This window comes from Eptatretus burgeri, chromosome 1 (genome assembly GCF_056783735.1).
Source record: "Eptatretus burgeri isolate ZD-2024b chromosome 1, Ebu_testis_v1, whole genome shotgun sequence".
Taxonomy (NCBI): Eukaryota; Metazoa; Chordata; class Myxini; order Myxiniformes; family Myxinidae; genus Eptatretus; species Eptatretus burgeri.
Genome location: NC_140961.1, coordinates 25,754,157 through 25,773,761, shown reverse-complemented (window position 1 = coordinate 25,773,761; position 19,605 = coordinate 25,754,157). Strand labels below are relative to the sequence as shown.

The 19,605-nt window shown below is 44.0% G+C and overlaps 1 protein-coding gene across 5 annotated transcripts in view; it reads left to right on the top strand.

Moving 5' to 3' along the window:
• The window catches only part of LOC147034059 (fibroblast growth factor receptor 2-like), a 297,765-nt gene that overhangs the window by 215,949 nt on the left and 62,211 nt on the right, over nt 1–19,605 (top strand). For 4 of the 5 annotated variants that reach the window (XM_085875924.1, XM_085875917.1, XM_085875931.1 and 1 more), the window contains one exon: nt 820–974. In XM_085875924.1, coding sequence (XP_085732050.1) covers nt 869–974 — 106 coding nt within the window. In that variant the 5' untranslated portion in view covers nt 820–868. Of the gene's footprint in view, nt 1–819; nt 975–5,266; nt 5,288–19,605 lie in introns of those variants that run through there. The other variant, XM_085875939.1, reaches the window with a different exon arrangement.

The following is a 19,605-nucleotide window of genomic DNA, read 5'->3' as shown; positions in this document are numbered from 1 at the left end:
CCCGTTTGGCCGCCACGTAACCTGGAAGATGGTCAAAAACACCTCCCGGTACAAAGAAAACTTTTTACTTCCGATCTTGATGAAATTTGGTATGTGGGTGGAGGTCGATGAGTGATACCCAACGACATTTTTTTTCCCCCGGATTCGAGGTCAGGGTCAAGGTCACGAGGTCACGAAAGTTGTGGAAGTCACCATTTTCAAAACTTATCTAGTCTGTCATTTTAGGAGATATCTGGCAATGGTTCATTGATTATGATAGTAAAAAACATTATAGAGATGACCGTCACCCCCACACGGGGGTAATTTTTACCTCTGCCACCGAAGGTGGAAGGAGGTTATGTTTTCATCCCTGTCTGTCCGTTTGTCCGTTTGACTGTTTGTCTGTTTGTATGCAAGATATCTCAAAAAGTTGTGCACGGATTCAGATGAAATTTGGTCAAGAGGTTCGGTGTGTGACAAGGATGAACTGGTTACATTTTGATGAAGATCCGAATCTGGATCCAGCTACTATAATTTTTTTAAATGATTCTTCACTTTTGCGAAATAGGACCAAACATGATATATAGCATGATATCTCAAAAATGTATTGAGCCTGATATGTTCTTGTACATCAGGCATTGCTTGGCGGAGGTATGCGCTCTTCAGAGTGCTCTTCTAGATGCAATTGTCTTTCTTTGTCTCAAAGTAGTCTTTCCTCTTGACTAGACGATATGAAAATGTTCCAAAAGGAAAAACATTTCGCATTACCACTGCAAAACCAGGTTATACATCTCGCTAAAATTAGGCGATCATTATAACACCTTTCTTGTCATGTTGCAGGTCCGATTCACCTGAAATGCGCTAGAGCCTTCTGTGGCCTTTGTACACCATGGCCAGGTCCTCCCAGCTGAGTTGCACACTGGTAGCCACCTTAGCCTTGGCAGTTGCACGGCCTCCACCAGAGAAACACGAGTACTCCACGGCATCCCCAGCAGGTAAGTCACTTTCCTATCCAAGTTGAGCTATGCTTGAATTGGTCTTCCACTGACAAACTGATTCTGCACAACATTTTCTTTTTTTCTATCAGTAATTTGAAAGCGACTGAACCTGCTTCTCGTAAAGGTGCACTGTAGTAAGAATTAGCTTTATGATCTATTTTTTAAAGCAATGTCTTGCTTATAAAAGTACACACATTCTAACTCAAGTACATTTTTCAGCAAAACCTTTTAAAGATGCCTTACTTGGCCAAACAAGAATGTATGTGTGGAGGATCATGAGCTAGTGTAAGAATATGTATATATAGTCATTCTCCTTGCACCATCCTGACTGATCAACTTTCCTTATCCATTCCTGCGTTGGTGGTTCAAGCAGTAGGTGGTGTGAATTGTTTTAGGTCATGGCAACTCGATAGTCATCAAAGTACGGTCCTATTGTTTGCCAGCACAAGATGCTGTTGTGACTCGAGTCCAGTTGGCTGCATTTCCTTGTTACCAGTGGATAGAGTGAAAGGATTTGGCAACAAGAGAATTCCCAGATTCTGACCCAACGCTGTCAGCAAGATTTCAAGACCACTTGAGGAGCAAGGCTGCCTTTGTCAATGGTTGAGAGCAGGGCACAGGGTACCCGGTGTTTTGTTTCAACTCAATCTGCTGAACTAAGTGGCTCCAAGCGCCGGTTCTCTTGCACCAATTGTCAGCACAGATGGTCAGGCAGAGCAGTTCAGTGTTCCTTCCAGCATTGGCCTCTGTTTGCCACCGCCAGCCATGACAGAGACCTGATTTAGGCAAGTGGATTGATGAGCGCATAAGGAGAGCTTGGAGGGAGGAGGGATTGGAGCTGTTGATTTGGGGGATGGGGAAGGTTTGGAAATAACATTGAGATGAAGCAATCCCTTGGGATAACTACAGATGTCCATGAAGGACATCATATCCTGGGAAATCAGGTACTTAGTGCTTTATGGTTTCGGTAAGCTGATAAGTTTATCATTATTATATGTGTTGATTTAACATGGTGATCATATCGGTGAATACAGTGACACATGGCATTGTTTATTATGAGATTGATGCATTTACTAGAACATTGTGTGCTATCTCAGCATACTTGTTGTTCAGGTTATCTTTGAAGTTGTGCACAACAACTCATCCAAGGAGATACTTTGCATTGATACATATAAACTGGGGCAGTGGGAAACCTTTGTGGAAGTATTCTTGTAACCAATCAAGAAGGTTTGGCAGAGAGGTTGTGGTGTGCTTGTCTTCGAGCCATCTCGTCTGGGTTTGAGTCTCGACCTGACATGTCCATCGGCCTGGTGCTTTCAAAGGAGGGCAATCCATCAAAAAGTGTGTCGTCTGTTAGATGGGCCATTAAATTGGGGATTCGCCCATTAGCATATTGGTTGTGATGAATGTTAAAGATCTCACGGTGTCTTTCCAAATAGAGTGTGTGAGTTATTGCGAATAAATTGACCAAATTTGAAATTCCTGCCCAAACTAGTGCTACAAAGTCCAATCCCCACCATTTACCAATGGTCCATGACAGAGCCTGGAATTATTGGCAAGGAAACTAACAACACCATCAACAACAACAACATTAACATAAGGTACTTGCTTCTTCATCCTTTTATTTTCTGTTCCTTTTCTTGCCGTAGCAATTCTGACTTTAAAACAGCGGTGATATTGCAGTCGGTATTGCCTCTGAACATGCAGTACACCTTAGTAGAGGATAGAAAGTCATTGGATATTTGTGGAGATAGAAGATGTTGTTGTTCGTCTTTCGGCTGCTCCCGTTAGGGGTCGCCACAGCGGATCATCCGTTATGATCCGCATACTGATTTGGCATAGGTTTTACGCCGGATGCCCTTCCTGACGCAACCCTGGTCGCCTCTTACGACACAGGGATAAGGATTGGGTTTCGCCATGATTCCGGGCTGCCCTACACATTCTCATTGCGCGGCCCAGTGCAGAACTCCCGTCTTCAAGCGATCCTCCAACCCAAGCCTCCGAGTAGCCGGATTACAGGCGCACGCCACTACGCCCCATCTGGAGATAGAAGATTGCATTCTTAAATAAAATAACCCATTTGGCTTGTGACATGGAAGAAAAATAGAGGGTTATAAAAGCTAGGAATTCTCAAATATCACGTATTAAAAGGAGAAAGTGAGGAGGAACAAGTGATGATGCCAGAAGCAGTTGTTTGTGGCTCCACAGGCTTGCTAAACGACATATATCGGTGGTGGAAGTTCTTATAATGGAAAGAGAGAAGATCGAGCAGGATCCTCACGCGGGGCCTGTGGTGACACACCAGGCTTTGCCTCTTATCGAGAGAGGTTGTCATTGCTGGAGTTAAGCAGGAACTCTTTTTCTATCTGACCAGTTAAACATGTCGAGGTTGTGCAGCAGACCAAAATTGCATGGTTCTTTTGCCAATTGAATGTAATACTCGGAGTGAAGGAACCACAGAGACAAAGTATCAAAAACAAGGAAACAGACAAAAACAGACAAAGACATCGGGACAGACCGAAAGACAGGAGCAGAGACAAAGAGACAGAAGGGGATAGATTATCCAGGGACTAACTTTTTGAGCCTGCCCGCTAGGGAAAGTGTTGCCCTCTGACCCCGTCACATACAGTCAGGGTGTTGGAGATTGGGGATGAGGTGGGGTGGGGGGAGGGTGGGGGTGATCAGGCCTTTGGAAAAAGGCAGAGTAGGGTGGACACATGGTACGTTGCTCCTCCACCACAGCATTTGCTTACACAAAATGGCTTTGCCAACAACCCACGAGGCTAAGGTTTATCAGTTTCAAAGACATTATCTTCATTGATAGCAGAACCGGCTGTTTCTAATACATGCCAAGGTTGATGGGATTCCGACCCCTGTACAAAAAATTAATAAACCTGCAATTTAAAAACGACATTCCTTCCAAGCTCACATTAACTTTTTCTTCTTCTTCTGTATTATTATTATTATTATTATTATTATTATTATTATTATTATTATTATTATTATTATTCATGCTATTGTTTTTCAATGAAATTTGGTACATTTGCCATTTAAAAAATTATTTTACACAACAGCTTGCGAATTCAATGAAACCATATAACCAAAATGTCTTTTGGAAGAGCAAACAAAAATGGGCTTCTTGAGCTTTGTAAGCCTCTTGGAGGTCAAATTTCATTTGATCTCTGAGCTCGAAGCCAGTGAGGTGTTCCAGGCCCATGGACAGGCCTTCCTGGCTGCTCTTTTAATCCCATCTGCCTTGAGCCCTGCAGGTCGCAAGGAACACAAGGTCACACACGGCCTGCACTTTTCTAACAGGCCTCTGGCCACGTGTAGAGCCAAAAAAAAACGGTCTTAAGGCTGTAGCACATGTTTTGAGTGATAGAGATGTTAAAGGGACGTCAGTTGATTCGACTTTTTAATGCAGGGTGGGTTTGTCTCGTTAAAGCTATTTTTTATTTTAAAGCTGTTTTTAAACTTGTTTATATATATGTTTGAGCTCAAACCTCATATGAATGATTCCTCCAATTTATGAACTGCAAATATGTGGAGAAGGTTTCATCCTAACTTGAGACCTTCGTTTTAAATGAGCTTTAGCCTGCAATAACTTGGCAGCAGTAGTGCCTGCAATAACTTAGAAGCACATGTGTCTTACAGAGCAGGGTTCAAACGGTATTGTCTGTTGATCACTCAACATCTCCAGGTTGTAATCAACTATTACTTGAGTATAACATGGTTATGTGCTCTGGAAAGCTTCATTATTGGCTTGACTCCGCAGTGTACCACAGCTCATACTCTTGTGACATTATCGTTCCCTTTGCATTCAATAGGTAACTGCATTGGAGGTTTTTTTTTTATTTTCTTCCTAAGACAGTAATTAGACATTCGAGATACTTTAACTTCATTTCAGCTCACATGTGGAATATTGCGTTTGGCGTGCTGTGTTCACTTGCCCTCATTTTCCTGTTCGTCTTCACCGTATGTAAATTCGCTCTCACTCTGATGTACCCTACTCTTCACAGAGCATCAGTACTGCCGAAGCAGCTTCATGAGCAAGGGTTATACAGAGTGGTTTGCCATTGCATTCCCAGCAGTAGTTAGGGCACTAATTTAGAATTTGTTCCATGGTGCCAGCAAGAGCTCGCCTACTCTTCACAAAAGACATCGTGGGGGCTTTACCATCCACCAACTCATCCTAACAGATGGAATTTCCGTTTAACGACCATCCAAGGGACGTCACACACACCGATGAAACACCAGGATGACAGTTTGTAGCTGGGTCAGGATTCAAACCCAGGCTCGACAGCTTAGAGGTGAATGTGCATACCTGTAAGCCATCCTGCCTACCCATTTGTAAATTATACACATGTATGTATGAAGATTTTTCAGGAAATCCAGGCCTAACAATCAAGTGGAAAAATAGAATGCCATGACTTGGAATTGTAATTAGCTGACGATGTAGAGAAATAACATGACGTGTCTTTCAAAGGTCACAGACTCGCTAATTACTTTTCGTGCATATACCCTTATGATCTTTGGCATTTTAAAAATCTTGGCAGGGATGGGGTATATTTAATTATCCTTTTTTCAAGTACAATTAACGCACAAAAATTGAGGTAGCTTCTGCAATGCAGCAGCAACGAGAGAGAAGGACAATCAGGATATTAGTCTCGACCTTGTGGGTATTGCGCACAGAGATGCGCTCACATGATAGGGGGCTGTGGTGACCCAGCAACTCGCTGTTTCCCCCTCCTGGCCACTAACAAGCGAGGCCAACTAGCAGCGTGAGCAAACCTCATTTAATGGAGGACATCCATGCTGAATAAAGGCACAAATTAAAACGAGGAGTGTGTGTGTGTGTGTGTGTGTGTGTGTGTGTGTGTGTGTGTGTGTGTGTGTGTGTGTGTGTGTGTGTGTGTGTGTGTGTGTGTGTGTGTGTGTGTGTGTGTGTGTGTGTGTGTGTGTGTTACTCATGTTGAGACATGGCTGTCATTCTTAAACAAACCATAAGCCGTTGAACTCTTTGTGTATTTCATACTTTTTGATGATTATGAAAACCTCAATCAACACAATCATTTGTACTATTCAATGCATACGGGGTTTATAGCTTTGTCGTCATTGTGTCCTTGCTGCTGAAGTTCTTTAAATACACAGTACCTCCGCGAATGGATGACAACACAGTATATGGTTTGATAACAATAGCAATGAAGACACACTTTGATGTGATGGAGTTGACGCTTTCAGGCTGGTCATTGGTATTGTAGATTGGGCAATGAAAGTACTTACAGTACGTATAGTATTGACATTTTGAAGTTAATTATTGGGTAAGGACATTTATAAGGAAACTAGCAGCGGTACTTGGCATTGCCTGGTTTTGTTCTAATCCTGGTGGCATTTTGAAGAAATCAAAATGTTTATTTTTTTTTCTACTTTTTGTGTTTGCCTAAAACACTTCCCGAATAGACCCACGAAGGAATGGGGTCAGCGATCATTTAATATTACCTTTCTCATAGCGACAATGGCTTAGTCAATATAGAGTGATTAAAAAGAAAAAAATCTCCAAAAAGATCCAACTTTTTTATCAAAAGTTTTTTGGGTTTTTTTGCCGAAAACACTCATTGACGAACATCTGAAAGTTTGACGAAGATCCATTAAGCCATATTTGAGAAAATGGCAAGACACACACACACACACACACACACACACACACACACACGACTCTCTTATGGTGTAGATACGCCTTCGACAGATGTGAGTCCATCTAGTTGGCGCTTTGCACATCAAGTCAGAAGTTTCCTTTGTGTTCGTTATCAAGCATATTTAAATCGGGAGAAACTTTGCCGTTTTCTTGGTGGACAAGATTACAGATGGAGGAAACTTTGGAAATTGCAAAAGTCTTTTAATCTTCTCTGTTTCTACATCACCATATTCAGCTTTTTCAACTGAAAGTTTTAAGCTAAATCAGTAGGATTTATCTGACATTGACACCTTAATTGCTTTCCTCTTTTTCCACAAGCAATTTAGTGAAGGTGCGCACTGCACGTCAGTGTGTATTTTTGTTTAGGAGTCTTGGCTCGAATGAATCGCTCTCTCAGACCCATCGTTTTATTCCAAAGCTGTGAATAAATGGCCCATATGTATGCAGTCGAGGTCTGATAGCTAGGACAGAAGGCCTTATTCTGGCACAAAGGTCCCTGTGTGGAGCGTCGAGTCCGTTTTACGGTGTTTGGAACAGGGGGTTTCAGACTGCATCGCCTCCACAAGCAACCCTTCGAGTGAAATGCCGTAATAACAAGGTTAATCCAAGCCTAGTCTGGCATAATGATGGGATTCAGGAAGGAAATAGCCTGGGGGTGTTTGGGTAGGAATAACAGTTGTTGGAGGAAAGAAGGCGTTTTCTTGGCCTGTGCCTTTCACTGGTGCTGCTTGGTGTGCTCCCCTCCAAACCCCTCTCCTTCCTGTGCATGCAGTCCTGGAGCCTCAGGTCTGTGGCAGCCCCTCCCCCCCCCCACACACACACACACACACACACACACACACACACACACACACACACACACACACACACACACACACACACACACCCTCCTTCCCATCATACCCTGCAAATTATCCCCCTGTCTTGTGGAGCAATGAAACACTTGACAAATTCATTTTTGGCAAATCCTTTAACATGCTGAGCAGAACGTTGACAGATGAAGAGGCTTGCAGAGGTAGTTCATTGACATTATCAGGCAAATCCATCATGTGACAAAAGTTTTATATCTACCGCTATGAGAAAAACTGCTGATGACATGGAGCCATCAGCAAGAGACCGGTGCAAACCGAATGTCGGAATGAGAATGACTTGAGGGCAATGACTTGTTTTTCTTCTCGCGTATGCAACACATGGCCGCGGGTAGGTAGTATTACAGCGAGGCAGCGTGCCTTTGGTGTGAATGCAGTAGGGTAAACGCTGGTGGGATGGGAAGCCAATTCTAGGAAGGAGATTAGTGATGCAATTCTTTCTGAATGGCTTGGCAGGGATCCTGCTAACTCATCCACTCAAACTACGTATTGCAGGGTCATATTGGGGGCCCTTCTGGAAGTGGCAAAGTCATCCATTTAGGTTCAAAAGTTGTGGCATCATTATCACTGTTGCAGTCACCCCTGACAAATCTCCAACCACATGTAAAGGTCTGCTTTAGATTACTTTTCTTTTCTTTCCTTCCACCCACCCCCATTCCACTTTCTCCTCTTCTTCTTCTTCTTCTTCTTCTTCTTCTTCTTCTTCCTGCACCCCCCTCTTTCTTATTCACTTCCAGTTCCTCCCCCCCCCCTCATTCTTCAATTATTTCCATCCTTACTCTCTGATTCTCATAATGATCCCCACGTCTCCATCCCTATTCTTCCTGTGTGCGCTCCCCGCACACACATTCCGGGGAATTAGCGTCGAATCCAGGCTGCACATTCCGTGGAGTTGTAGCACGAGGCGGGAATGAGCAGCAAAGTCAACAACCCTGTGTTCAGGCAGCCAGTGCTTGGCTATTGGAGGCCAATTCCTGTGTCCTCAGTCATACAAGCAGTTAGCATGTGTACGGCTGGGTTTTTTTTTCTTCACAATTAAAGCCGTTTCCATCATGAACACAACTTTTTACAGTTTGTTTTGCAGCAATCATGAACTACGGGTTATTAACATGTTACACTTTGTCATTTTTTTGCAGTAGATAACTCATGGACTTCAATCTTTTTACAAACACAAAAAAGGACTTCACGAACCATAAGCATGTCCGTGCAACCCTCTGCACATCTTCCTTACATTATGAATGAGATTATTACACTCAAGCTCATGGCTTTCCACATGCACTCTGAATTGCATAGCGCATCCACCCATGCACATCTTGACTAAATCTATTGTTTTGTGTCTTTTTTTTTTAAATCCTATGGAGCTGTTGTTGTTACTTTTACACTTGACTTTCATTTTTGTAATCATTTTCTTGCACAGATATTTTCAGCACATGCCACTTTGGACAACTGATTGCTGAAAATAGTTTGTCTTTGAAAAACCTTTTGCTTCCACCACTAGTTATCCATATACGTAAGAGTGAGGTGTGTGTGCATGTGCGTGTGTGTCACTGTGTCAGTTTGAAGCCTTTTCTTTGATTTGTATCAAATTCCACACCCCTGGACTAACTCCACAAAGTTCTGCACACGTGCTGGGGATACCCAGGTTCAGGTCATGGCCACAACCCCCTAGCCCCGCAACGCAATTCTCTGCATGTATGTGTGTTTGTACGTCTGAAAATCATATTTTTAAAAAACGACAACATGAGGCTGATGAGAACACTCTCAGAGACTTGTCGTGCTACACTCTCAGGTTAATTTTTGCAACAGCTTTAAAATCCATATTCTTGATTATTTGCTAAAGGCTAAGCAACCCAATCTTCACAGGGTGACCCAGCTTGTCCGAAAATAAAACATTCACTTTTTCTTTTTTTTACATAGTCGAGGCTCATGAAAGAGCTAGTACTGATCAGGACCCAACAGGATACAAAGAACATGAGAGAAAGTCATGATCGATTTGAATCATGATTGACTGCAGTGCCTTCTCAAACAACCAATCAAGGAATGATAATGCCACATGAGAACAGCTTGATAATGCTGTAACCCTGAAATGGAGTTTCCATTGATTTCATTTAAAATCTATAACTGCACTCGGTGAGGCACATTCCTCTGCCAGGCTGAACAGTTTACGTTTTGTATCCCATGAGTAGGCCGGATCCCAATCCGGATCTTCACCAATATCTAATCAATTCATCCTTAGCAGTTATCACACACCCAACCTTTCCACCAAGTTTCATCCAAATCCATCCCATCCATAACTTTTTGAGATATGCTCTACGAGTATCACTTTTGACCCTATCTCTCAATGGTGAAGAATCACTTGAAAAATTCTCGGATCCAGATCGTCACCAAAATCTAATTAATTATTTATTTTCACACACTGGACCTGTCCACCAAATTTCGTCGAAATCCGTCCACAACATTTTGGGATATTGTGCTCCATATCGTTTTTTGGCCCGGCCTATCTCTTAAATGTGAAGAATCACTTTAAAAATTCTTGCATCCGGATCCGGCTCTTCACCGAAGTTGAATCAATTTGTCCTCGCACATCCAGTCTGCCCACCAGGTTTTGTCCAAATCCATCCATAACTTTTTGAGATATCATGCTCACATACTGACAAAGAGACAGGCAAACAGGGGTGCAACAAAACCTCCATCCACCTTTGGTGGTGGAGGTAATAAATTCAAAATAGCCGCTGGTCTTTCACAAAGGTTTATTTATTACATTGATCTCAAACTCATAATGGACATGAATCACACGCAGGACAAATACATTGTCGTGTGCTTTTCACATGAATTTCAAGGACGTACGATTAGCCAATGGACTCGTGCAGATACAATATGGGATTTGAACCTGGATTTTGTGCATCATGAGCCATCATTTCAGAAGAAAACACGAATCAGGTCCGCCGACTTGCACATCTCCAGAACTTATACACAATTGCATCAGGAAAATAAAGGTTTTGATGGCCTTTTTTTATTATTTTTTTTTCTATAGTTCCTGAGGCTCACGGAAAAGTTTGGGAATATGCTTCATTGATGAATCCAGTGAAACAGAACTAACTTGTAATGGGAAATTGAGACATTGGGTGGGAATGGGTATTGGACATGCACAGGTGGTGATTCTGTTCCTCGTTTCTGTGTTTCACGCCTATGCTATCAATGTAACACAAACCCTCCCACACGGATGCCTGCCTCACCCACAGGGTGTGCCTGGTGGTCCTGCCGTGTCAGGCAGCTGGTGTGCCCCCACACGAATAAATAACCACCTTAAATTAACTCCAGATCAGGAAGCTAAGAGTCACGGATCAAAACCCCATGAGATTTCTATGGACACGCACATGTTTGCGTTGAGCAAATTTAGACAAGCAGTGTAGTCGATGGCAGAAGTCCACTTTTCTGGACAGATACCACCAGTCATACTGATTGGATCAAGGTGTTGTTTAAAAGGCTCAAGAGAGACTTGTAAGCACAGATAACAATCAGTGGATAACTCGAACAGAACACAGCTGCGTGTTAACCTCCACATTGAGAGATTGCAAAACTTTGCAGTAAAACCTGTGTTATGTACTCACTTCTGGGGTCATTATCTAATCTTTCTCTACCAATTATGGCTTTGTGTGAACTCTCCTGATCATGCAAGAACTTGCCACAACTTTACAGTAACCACTTTAGATCTTCACCTTCTGGTTCTCTGCACCCCTTTCTTTCATGAGGTGGCCAAAGGCTCCATTTGTAGGAAACGGTTGCAAATATGGACCAGCTGTATGCTTGTTGATGACTTGGAGACAGGTTTTTTTTGACAAAACAGGTGATTGAAAAATCTATCCATATATCCCTTCCTCATTGTGAGTTATCAGAGCACCAATGATGTCATGAATGTTTCCGCAAGTGAAAAATATCCTTGGACAGTTTGCCACTGTGTCACAGGGTACTGCCAGAGCATTCTTGTGGCAAGGAATACAGCACGTGATATTAGATACTAACTTGGGTTGGGATTTTAACTTGCACATTATGGATTTACAATACAGAAGCTTAGCCAGTTGAGACGACCTATGGGCTTGATTGAAAAATGCTGAATTTTGGACTATTTATTATAAATGGACAATCGCTTTACACAGACACTCCTTTTTATTTGCTTGTGCCGTGCTATGTGGCCATGCGACATGAACACACAAACTGCATATAGGTCACCTGTCTTGGATCCAATTCTGAATGAAAACGTTTCCCAAGTTGGCAACAGTAAAACAGTTACATATTCAAGAATGGTGAATTATTTTCCCATGATGCAGGACACTGCTCCAAGGACTGCCAGCAGAGCAAAACTGCTTCAAATGCAATTGAAGCCTGCGTGGCTCATGTATTCCCTTGTAAAAGATACAGATTCACGATGTAACCAGTGTCTAGACGATGTAACCGATGTAAGCAGTCATGCTTCATGAATTGTGATCATCAGTTTTCACTCTCATGGACTTCCATCAACATCAAGCTTAGACTTCCAACATTTCAAAATGGATGAACTATCATCATGTCATTCGAATATGAGAGGTGACAGTTAAGTGACAACACAGCCAATTATATTTAAATTTATTACACAAGAAACACCCGCTCCATTTGGGAACAGCCTTGGGGGAAGGGAAGGGGATAGCGGCGGAGGAGGAGCGGCAGGAAGGGTCATCTTATTATCCTCTCTGGGGCATATAAATTACAGTAGATATAGATTTTGGTCCGTTACAATATAATAAGGATATAATGCCTCCAGAACATTGGGATTCCTCCCTTTCAGGTTAATGTTCAACAGCATTAGTGACTTTAAAAATGTAATCAAATGTGTTTGATACTTCTGGTAGGTTTGCCCCATGAAACGTCACAATAAGCTATTTATACATGTTAATACGGCATTTTCCAAGGAGGAAAAACCCCTTGGGGAGAGGGGATATTATTAGTATTAATATTGTTTTGTAATAACATTAATATTATGCGATTACCATGTGTTGTTATTACTTGTGTTGTAAGAAGCGGCTTTGAAAAAATGCCACAATTAGCTATCTTACGGATATACACCTTAACACATATTTCGCCCAAGGTGGAAAACTCCCTTGAGGAGGGGAGGGGGCAAATGAAGTCACAACAACCTCCATCGTGTGACACTTAGTCCTCCTGGCAAGTTTGATTGAGATTGGATAAGCGACGACTGAATGGTTAAAAAGACAGACAGACAGATACCAAATTGTGCATTTTAATATGATAGTAGGATAATAGTTTTACTGCCGGGAACAAGGGGAAGTCAAAAGTTTTTGTTTTTTTGCATTTGCAAACAGTTTCAGAACAAAAAGCATTACTTCTATTCCTAAGGCCTAAGTCGCATTTGCTCTACGGCAAGGATACAGCGGCCGTACCCCCCCCCCCCCTGAATTGACAGAAACGTGTAGCGGCCACAGAGTTTCTGAGGTGGCCTCAGGGTGGCCCTACGCCGTATGGCTATCTTTTACAGGCCGTAGGGGTCGCCGTGGAATTATTGCGCGGAGTTATAACTTTTTTCATTTCTAGGTTGGCCGTAGAAATTCGACAAGCCGTAGCCATGATGTAGATGTGTTCCACGTCGACCGTACGTAGGGCGTACGGTGGGCTTGCGTTATTCGTGCGGCTGCCGTAGGCTCTTGTCAATGAAAAATGAATTTTTTATCATGAATTTTATCATTTTATTAATGAATTCTTATCATGCGCAGGTTGCCCAGCCTCTGCCGTTGAGGAACAACCAGCGCCATCTGTATATAACCTGGTCCACAATCTACATGACAGATATGAGATATGATATACATATGAAAAAGAACTGGTGTATATATACCCACTCGTTACTGTCCGTCTGGCCGCACATTGGTCTTAGGGCCCCACCCTGCGGGCACCTTGCGTCTGCCTTGAAAATTCTATGGCCACCGCAGGGACGCCCGAAGCTCACCGTGCGACATCAAATCGAAGACCGTACGGCACCCCACGTTTTCGGTCTCCGCAATTTCTAAATACCCCGTGCGGCTCCCCGAAAAATAAAAACATATGTGACTGCTGCATTGTGTGACCGTGAAAATACTGCGGCCACCCTATAATGGCTAGTGGCCGTAGATTTTGTAGACCCTACGGCCGCCGAGCCAACTGTGACTTAGGCCTAAGTCATAATCGAACTCGGCCACATCTGAGAAAAGTGTGACTGGCTGGGAAGTTCGTCGAAAAGGATCAACATTTGTGCAAACTTTTGCTTGTGCAGAATCATTCCTCTATAGCTAGGAGGGGATTTTTTTTTTTTACCCCTTTGTGTCTGTTGTACGTAGCCCTTTCCTGTATACACAGCCAAGGCTCATGGAAGAGCTCAAACACAGAATGGATTAGTATGCAACATAACAAATGGAACAGCATAAAGAGAAGGGGGAAATGCCAATAGCAGGGCCGACAGAATAATAGACGGAGACTGACAAACAAGGGATGTGGGTAAGGATGAGGGGTAGGGGATAATGCAAGGGGTGGACAAGATGGATACAGAAGCAAACTCTCAAGAAGGAAATTAAAAACTGGAAATTTGGGGAGGGGAGAGGGGAGTGATTTAACGGGGGTAGTAAAGATCATGGTTTTGGTTGGGGGGTGATCTGAGGTGGCGGTGAACAGCTGTCTTTCAGACCTGAAGGGAAAAATGAGATTGAAGAGAATGTGGAAATTAGTTCCACAGGTGGAAAAAAGAAGAATGAATGAGTGGAGGTGAGCAATGATTCTGGATTTTGGGAGTTTCACCAGAAGGGGGTTGATGGTGGACCACATGTGCCATGCTTGTAATACCTGGGGTGAGGGTGGGACAAAAACCAAGAAGGGACACGGTGCAAAGCGAGAAAGGAAGCAGTAGAGCAAAGGCTGTAGTTTTGTGCAAAGCCGTAGTTGTCTCAAATTTCAGACAGGAATTAGGGCACCATAATTTCTGAAATTGTCACAAGAGTGGAGGATATTGTAACTATTCAGACTGTAATGCTTTTCTCCAATCTCTTCTTCTGCTGCATTATTAGCCCACTTCAAGTGGGGTCACTGACACGGATCCTGCTCTACCATTCGAGTCGATCTTGTATACATTTTTTATCTGCACCTTTCTCCTTCATGTCCTCTTCCACACAATCACTCCATCTCTTCTTTGGTCTGCCCTGCCACCTTTTTCCAGGTGTTATTATTCTCATCGTCCTTCTACTCGCATACTCCTCATTCCTTCTCATCACATGCCAATACCTTCTCAATCGACTTCCCTGTACCTTCTTCGATGTTTCAACCACCTTCACAGTTCCTCTGATTTTTTTTTTCCTCACATGGTCTTCTCATGTTACATCACACGGCCATCTCAGCATCCTCATCTCAGTCACATCTAATCTTTGCTCCAACCTTCTTATCATCGGGCATGTCTTCGCATTGTCCAATAGCACCGGCTTCACTACTGTTCTGTACACCTTTCCCTTCAGTCTCATTGGCATCTTTCTATCACAAAGCACTCCTGAAACCTCCTTCCAGTTACTCCATCCTGCCTGTATCCTGATGCTCATCTCCTGCATCTAACTCACCATCCTACTGCTCCACTGACCACAGGTACTTAAACTTCTGCTTTCGATATGGTCTGGCACCCTGCCCTGCTCACCAAACTCTCTTCCAATGGTATCCAAGGCAATTTCCACTTTTGGCTCGTAGATTTCCTCTCCTGTTGCCCCCCCCCCCCACCAAACTCGCATCCACAAAGCTACCTCCTTCCCCTGCCCTCTCTCTTCCATCTCATCCCTCCACCTACTCCAATATTCAAGTTCCCTCTGCCCCCTCTCTTATTACTCCCCACTGTGCCTCATCCCATCACCACCAAGCCTTTTCTCCTCCTCATCCAGGCCTCTCCCCAATGTCATCTGCAAACATCATGCTCCATGGTGCCTGTGTTCTCACATTATCTCTCAACATCCATCATAATAACAAACAAAAATGGACTCAATGCAGAGTCTTGATGTGCATCGACTTCCACCATGAAACTATCCATCACTCCAACACTGCTCCTCACTTGTGTAGAGCACCCATTGCACATATCCTGGATCAGCTTCACATACTTCTCTGGCATGGATCTATCTCTGTCTCTCTCTTTCTCTTTCTCTTTCTCTTTCTCTTTTCCACAACTCTTGTTGTGACACTCTATCATAGGCCTTTTCCAAACCAATAAACACCAAGAGTAGATCCTTTTGTCCTTCTCTACACTCTTCAACCATCTGTCTAAGGGCAAAAATCATGTCCACAGTGCTCTTGCCTGGCATAAATCCAAATTGCTCTTCTCCGACCATCACTTCCTCGCTCAATCTTCTCTCAATAATTATTTTCCAGATCTTCATTGTGTGTGGCATCAGTTTGATGCCTCTGTAGTTAGTGGCAGGAGATGTTTTCTACCTCCCCCTGCCTGCTCCCTTCTTCACCATACCACTACCAAATCTTATCCTTCCCCTCTCCCATCACCCTCTGCTCCTTGGCCATGCCTGCTCTCATCGTCTCCCCTCCCTCTCAAAGCTTTCCTCTCACCCCTCCCTCTCAAAGCAACCTTCACACTCTTCTCCTTCTAAGCTTCCCTCTGACCTTTCTCAAAAACTTCCCTCTCACCCTTCTCCCTCCAATCTCTCCCCACACTCCCCGTTCTCAAAGTTGCCCCCCTCACATCCATAAAGCTGCCTTCTTCCCCTGCCTTTTCTCTTCCATCTCATTCCTCCACCTCCACCAATCTTCAACTTCCCTCTGCCCCCTCTCTTATTACTCCACACTGTGCCTCATCCCATCACCACCAAGCCTTTTCTCCTCCTCATCCGGCCCTCTCCCCTCACTCTTCTGTAATCCCCCACACACTGTCAACATATCTCCTGACCCCCCCCCACCTCTCTCGTCCTACCCTCCCCTTCCCCTTCACCCAAAGCCTCCTCTCCTCTGTCATCCTTAACAGTGTGGACCTTCGCTCAAACCTGACAGATATTTCCATCCAGGTTGCCACTGACAAACCAGACATAATTTGTTCAACAGAAACTTTCCTCCTTCAAGTCACGTCTCTGACTCCCTAGTATCTCTCCATGGTTACTCCCTCCTGCTGTATCCCTCCACTCCCACCTCCTAGTATCCCTCCACTCCCACCTCATTTGGTTTGGTGAGCAGGGCACCCCACCCTGCTCACCAAACTCTCTTCTTATGGTATCCAAGGCAATCTGCACTCATGGCTCGCGGACTTCCTCTCCTGTCACAGGCAACGTGTGGCCATAAATGGAATTCTCTCATCCCCTCTTCCTGTCCAGGCTGGAGTTCCTCAAGGCAGTGTTCTGGGCCCTGTTCTTTTTCTTGTTTTCATCCATGATCTCTCCGACTCTCTGGAAAATCCTCTTTTTATCTCCTTGCCGATGACTACACCCTCTGCCATTCCATCTGTCATCCCTCAGATCGGCAAGCAGCAGCCTCTTCACTCTGCAGATCTGGATAAAATCACAAGCTGGTCCAACATGTGGAACATGTTCTTTCATTCCTGACAAATCCCACACTCTCCCTTTGTCTCTCCAAAGGGACCGTCTGGAACCCCCCCCCCCCCATCGACTTTCTCAACAATCCTCTTGAAGAAGTCCTTTCTTTCAAGCTTCTGCGTCTTACTATCTGCCATGATCTTTCCTGGGAAAGCCACAACTCCAAGCTGGCCTCCAAAGCCAGTCACCGATTGGGCATCCTCCATCGTGCAAAGTCCTTCCTTGGCACACCTGAGCTCGAGCACGTACAAAGCCTTCATCCACAGCCTGATGGAGTACGATTGTCCCATTTGTGCTGGTGCTCCCTCCTCTCACCTTTCTCGGCTTCACACTGTGGAAACCAAGGCATTGAGGATCATTGGTATCTCCCGCGATGAGGCTGTCTTTGAGTCTCTCACTCTCTCACCGCAGGCAGGTCGTGGTCTTTCTTTCTTCTCCCGTCTTCTCTCCGGCTTCGCCCCCCCCCCTGGCTCTGTCTGCTATCTGTCCCGCCCATATTTTCGCAGGGCACTGAATATTTGCCACCGACCCCTTTCTGATTAAACTACCAAAATCAATAATCGCTGTTCACCTTCATTCTTTCATTCCTCTTTTTTCCAGCCTTTTGAGCAAACTCCAACACACCCTTTAATCCCACTCTTCCCTACAGGTCTTCAAAATAGCTGTTCACCACCATCTCTTATCTTCTCTCATCCAAGACCATGATCTTTTCTACCCCCGTTAATCCACCCCAAACCACCTCCTTCATATTCCCTGCTTTTCTTCCTGAAGGTCCATGTAGTGTCCATCTTTGTTTACCCCGTGTACCCTGCCCCAAGCCTCTCCCTTCCACAGATCTCCTCATGTGTCTACTCTCCACTGTTCTGTGCTTCCCTCTCCCATCCTTCTTGTCTCCTGCTCCCCTTATGAGCCTTGACATTATATATATATATATATATATGTGTGTGTGTGTGTGTGTGTGTGTGTGTGTGTGTGTGTGTGTGTGTGTGTGTGTGTGTGTGTGTGTGTGTGTGTGTGTGTGTGTGTGTGTGTGTGTGTGTGTGTGTGTGTGTGTGTGTGTGTGTGTGTGTGTGTACGTACTGTATAATGTACATATATATTGGTTCATGAAAAAATATTTTCACGAAAAAAATAAGTGACCACTATATTCGTTCTTGTTGTGTGTCTGTATGTCTGTCTGTCTGTCTGTCTGTCCCGAGCATAGCTCCGTGGGTTTTGATCCGATCCTGACAAAATTTTGGTGGGAGGTTTATATCATGATCTAGTTGTGTTTTCCTGAAAATGGCCATGGTGCGCCCATTATGGACGGAGCCACGCCCAAAAAACGTGTTTTTAGGGCGTAGCCCATTTCAATTTGCATCTTCTTCTCGGGGTTTGTCGAATCTGACAGGGGGTTCGGTATTTGGTTAGCCAATGGCACCTGCATAGCCCCACAGAGCTCGATTTTTCATTTTCGTCCCAAGGTCAAGGCCACAAGGTCACGAACTTAGAAAATTGCAAATTGTGTTTTTAGGGGGTAGCCCATTTCAATTTGCATCTTCTTCTCGGGGTTTGTCGAATCTGACAGGGGTTTCGGTATTTGGTTAGCCAATGGCACCTGCATAGCCCCACAGAGCTCGATTTTTCATTTTCGTCCCAAGGTCAAGGTCACAAGGTCACAAACTTAGAAAATTGCGATTTTGACATAAAAATCCATCTTCTCCGAGGGGTTTGTCGAATCTGGCAGTGGTTTCGGTATTTGGTTAGCCCAATGGCACCTGCACAGCCCCACGGAGCGCGATTTTTTTTTTCATTTTCGTCACAAGGTCAAGGTCACAAGGTCACGAACTTAGAAAATTTCGAATTTTGACATAAAAACCATACGACCGCCCAAACTTTGAGAGCTAGTATGACAATATTTTTTATGCATAATCTTGAGGTCATTCCCCACCTAAAGTCTTGAAATCATTTTGCTCTATCTCAAACACCTTGGCCGTGGCGCTCCCTTCAACTTTGTTTTTACGCTGATTTCATCAAAGTATGGATAATCCGATGAGTGCGAAATGCCATTTAGCCTATATGACATTATATTGTTCCTGGAATGTTCCAGAGGAAGTTTTGCACCAAAGGTCATAATCCTTGACCTTTGACCTTTAAAGGTCACAAAGGTCAAGTTTTCAAAGTAAATCTCTTCGTCACCAAATATCTCTTCGACACGTGGACCGATGGATTCCTGCCGCAAGTTTAAGTAAACATCCCCAGTGACAGTTTGGTCAAAAAAGAATGGCCCAAGGATGCCCAATGCTAATATCCCACACCACACAGTAACCCCTGGTAAGTTTAAATGGTGTTCCATAGTAACATGCAGATTTTCAGGAGCCCAGTCGGTGCAATTGTGTCGGTTAATTGAGCCATTTAACTTGAAGCTGGCCTCATCGCTCCAAACAATTTTGGATGGAAATGCTGCATCTTCTTCGCATTTGCCCAGGTACCACTCACAAAAT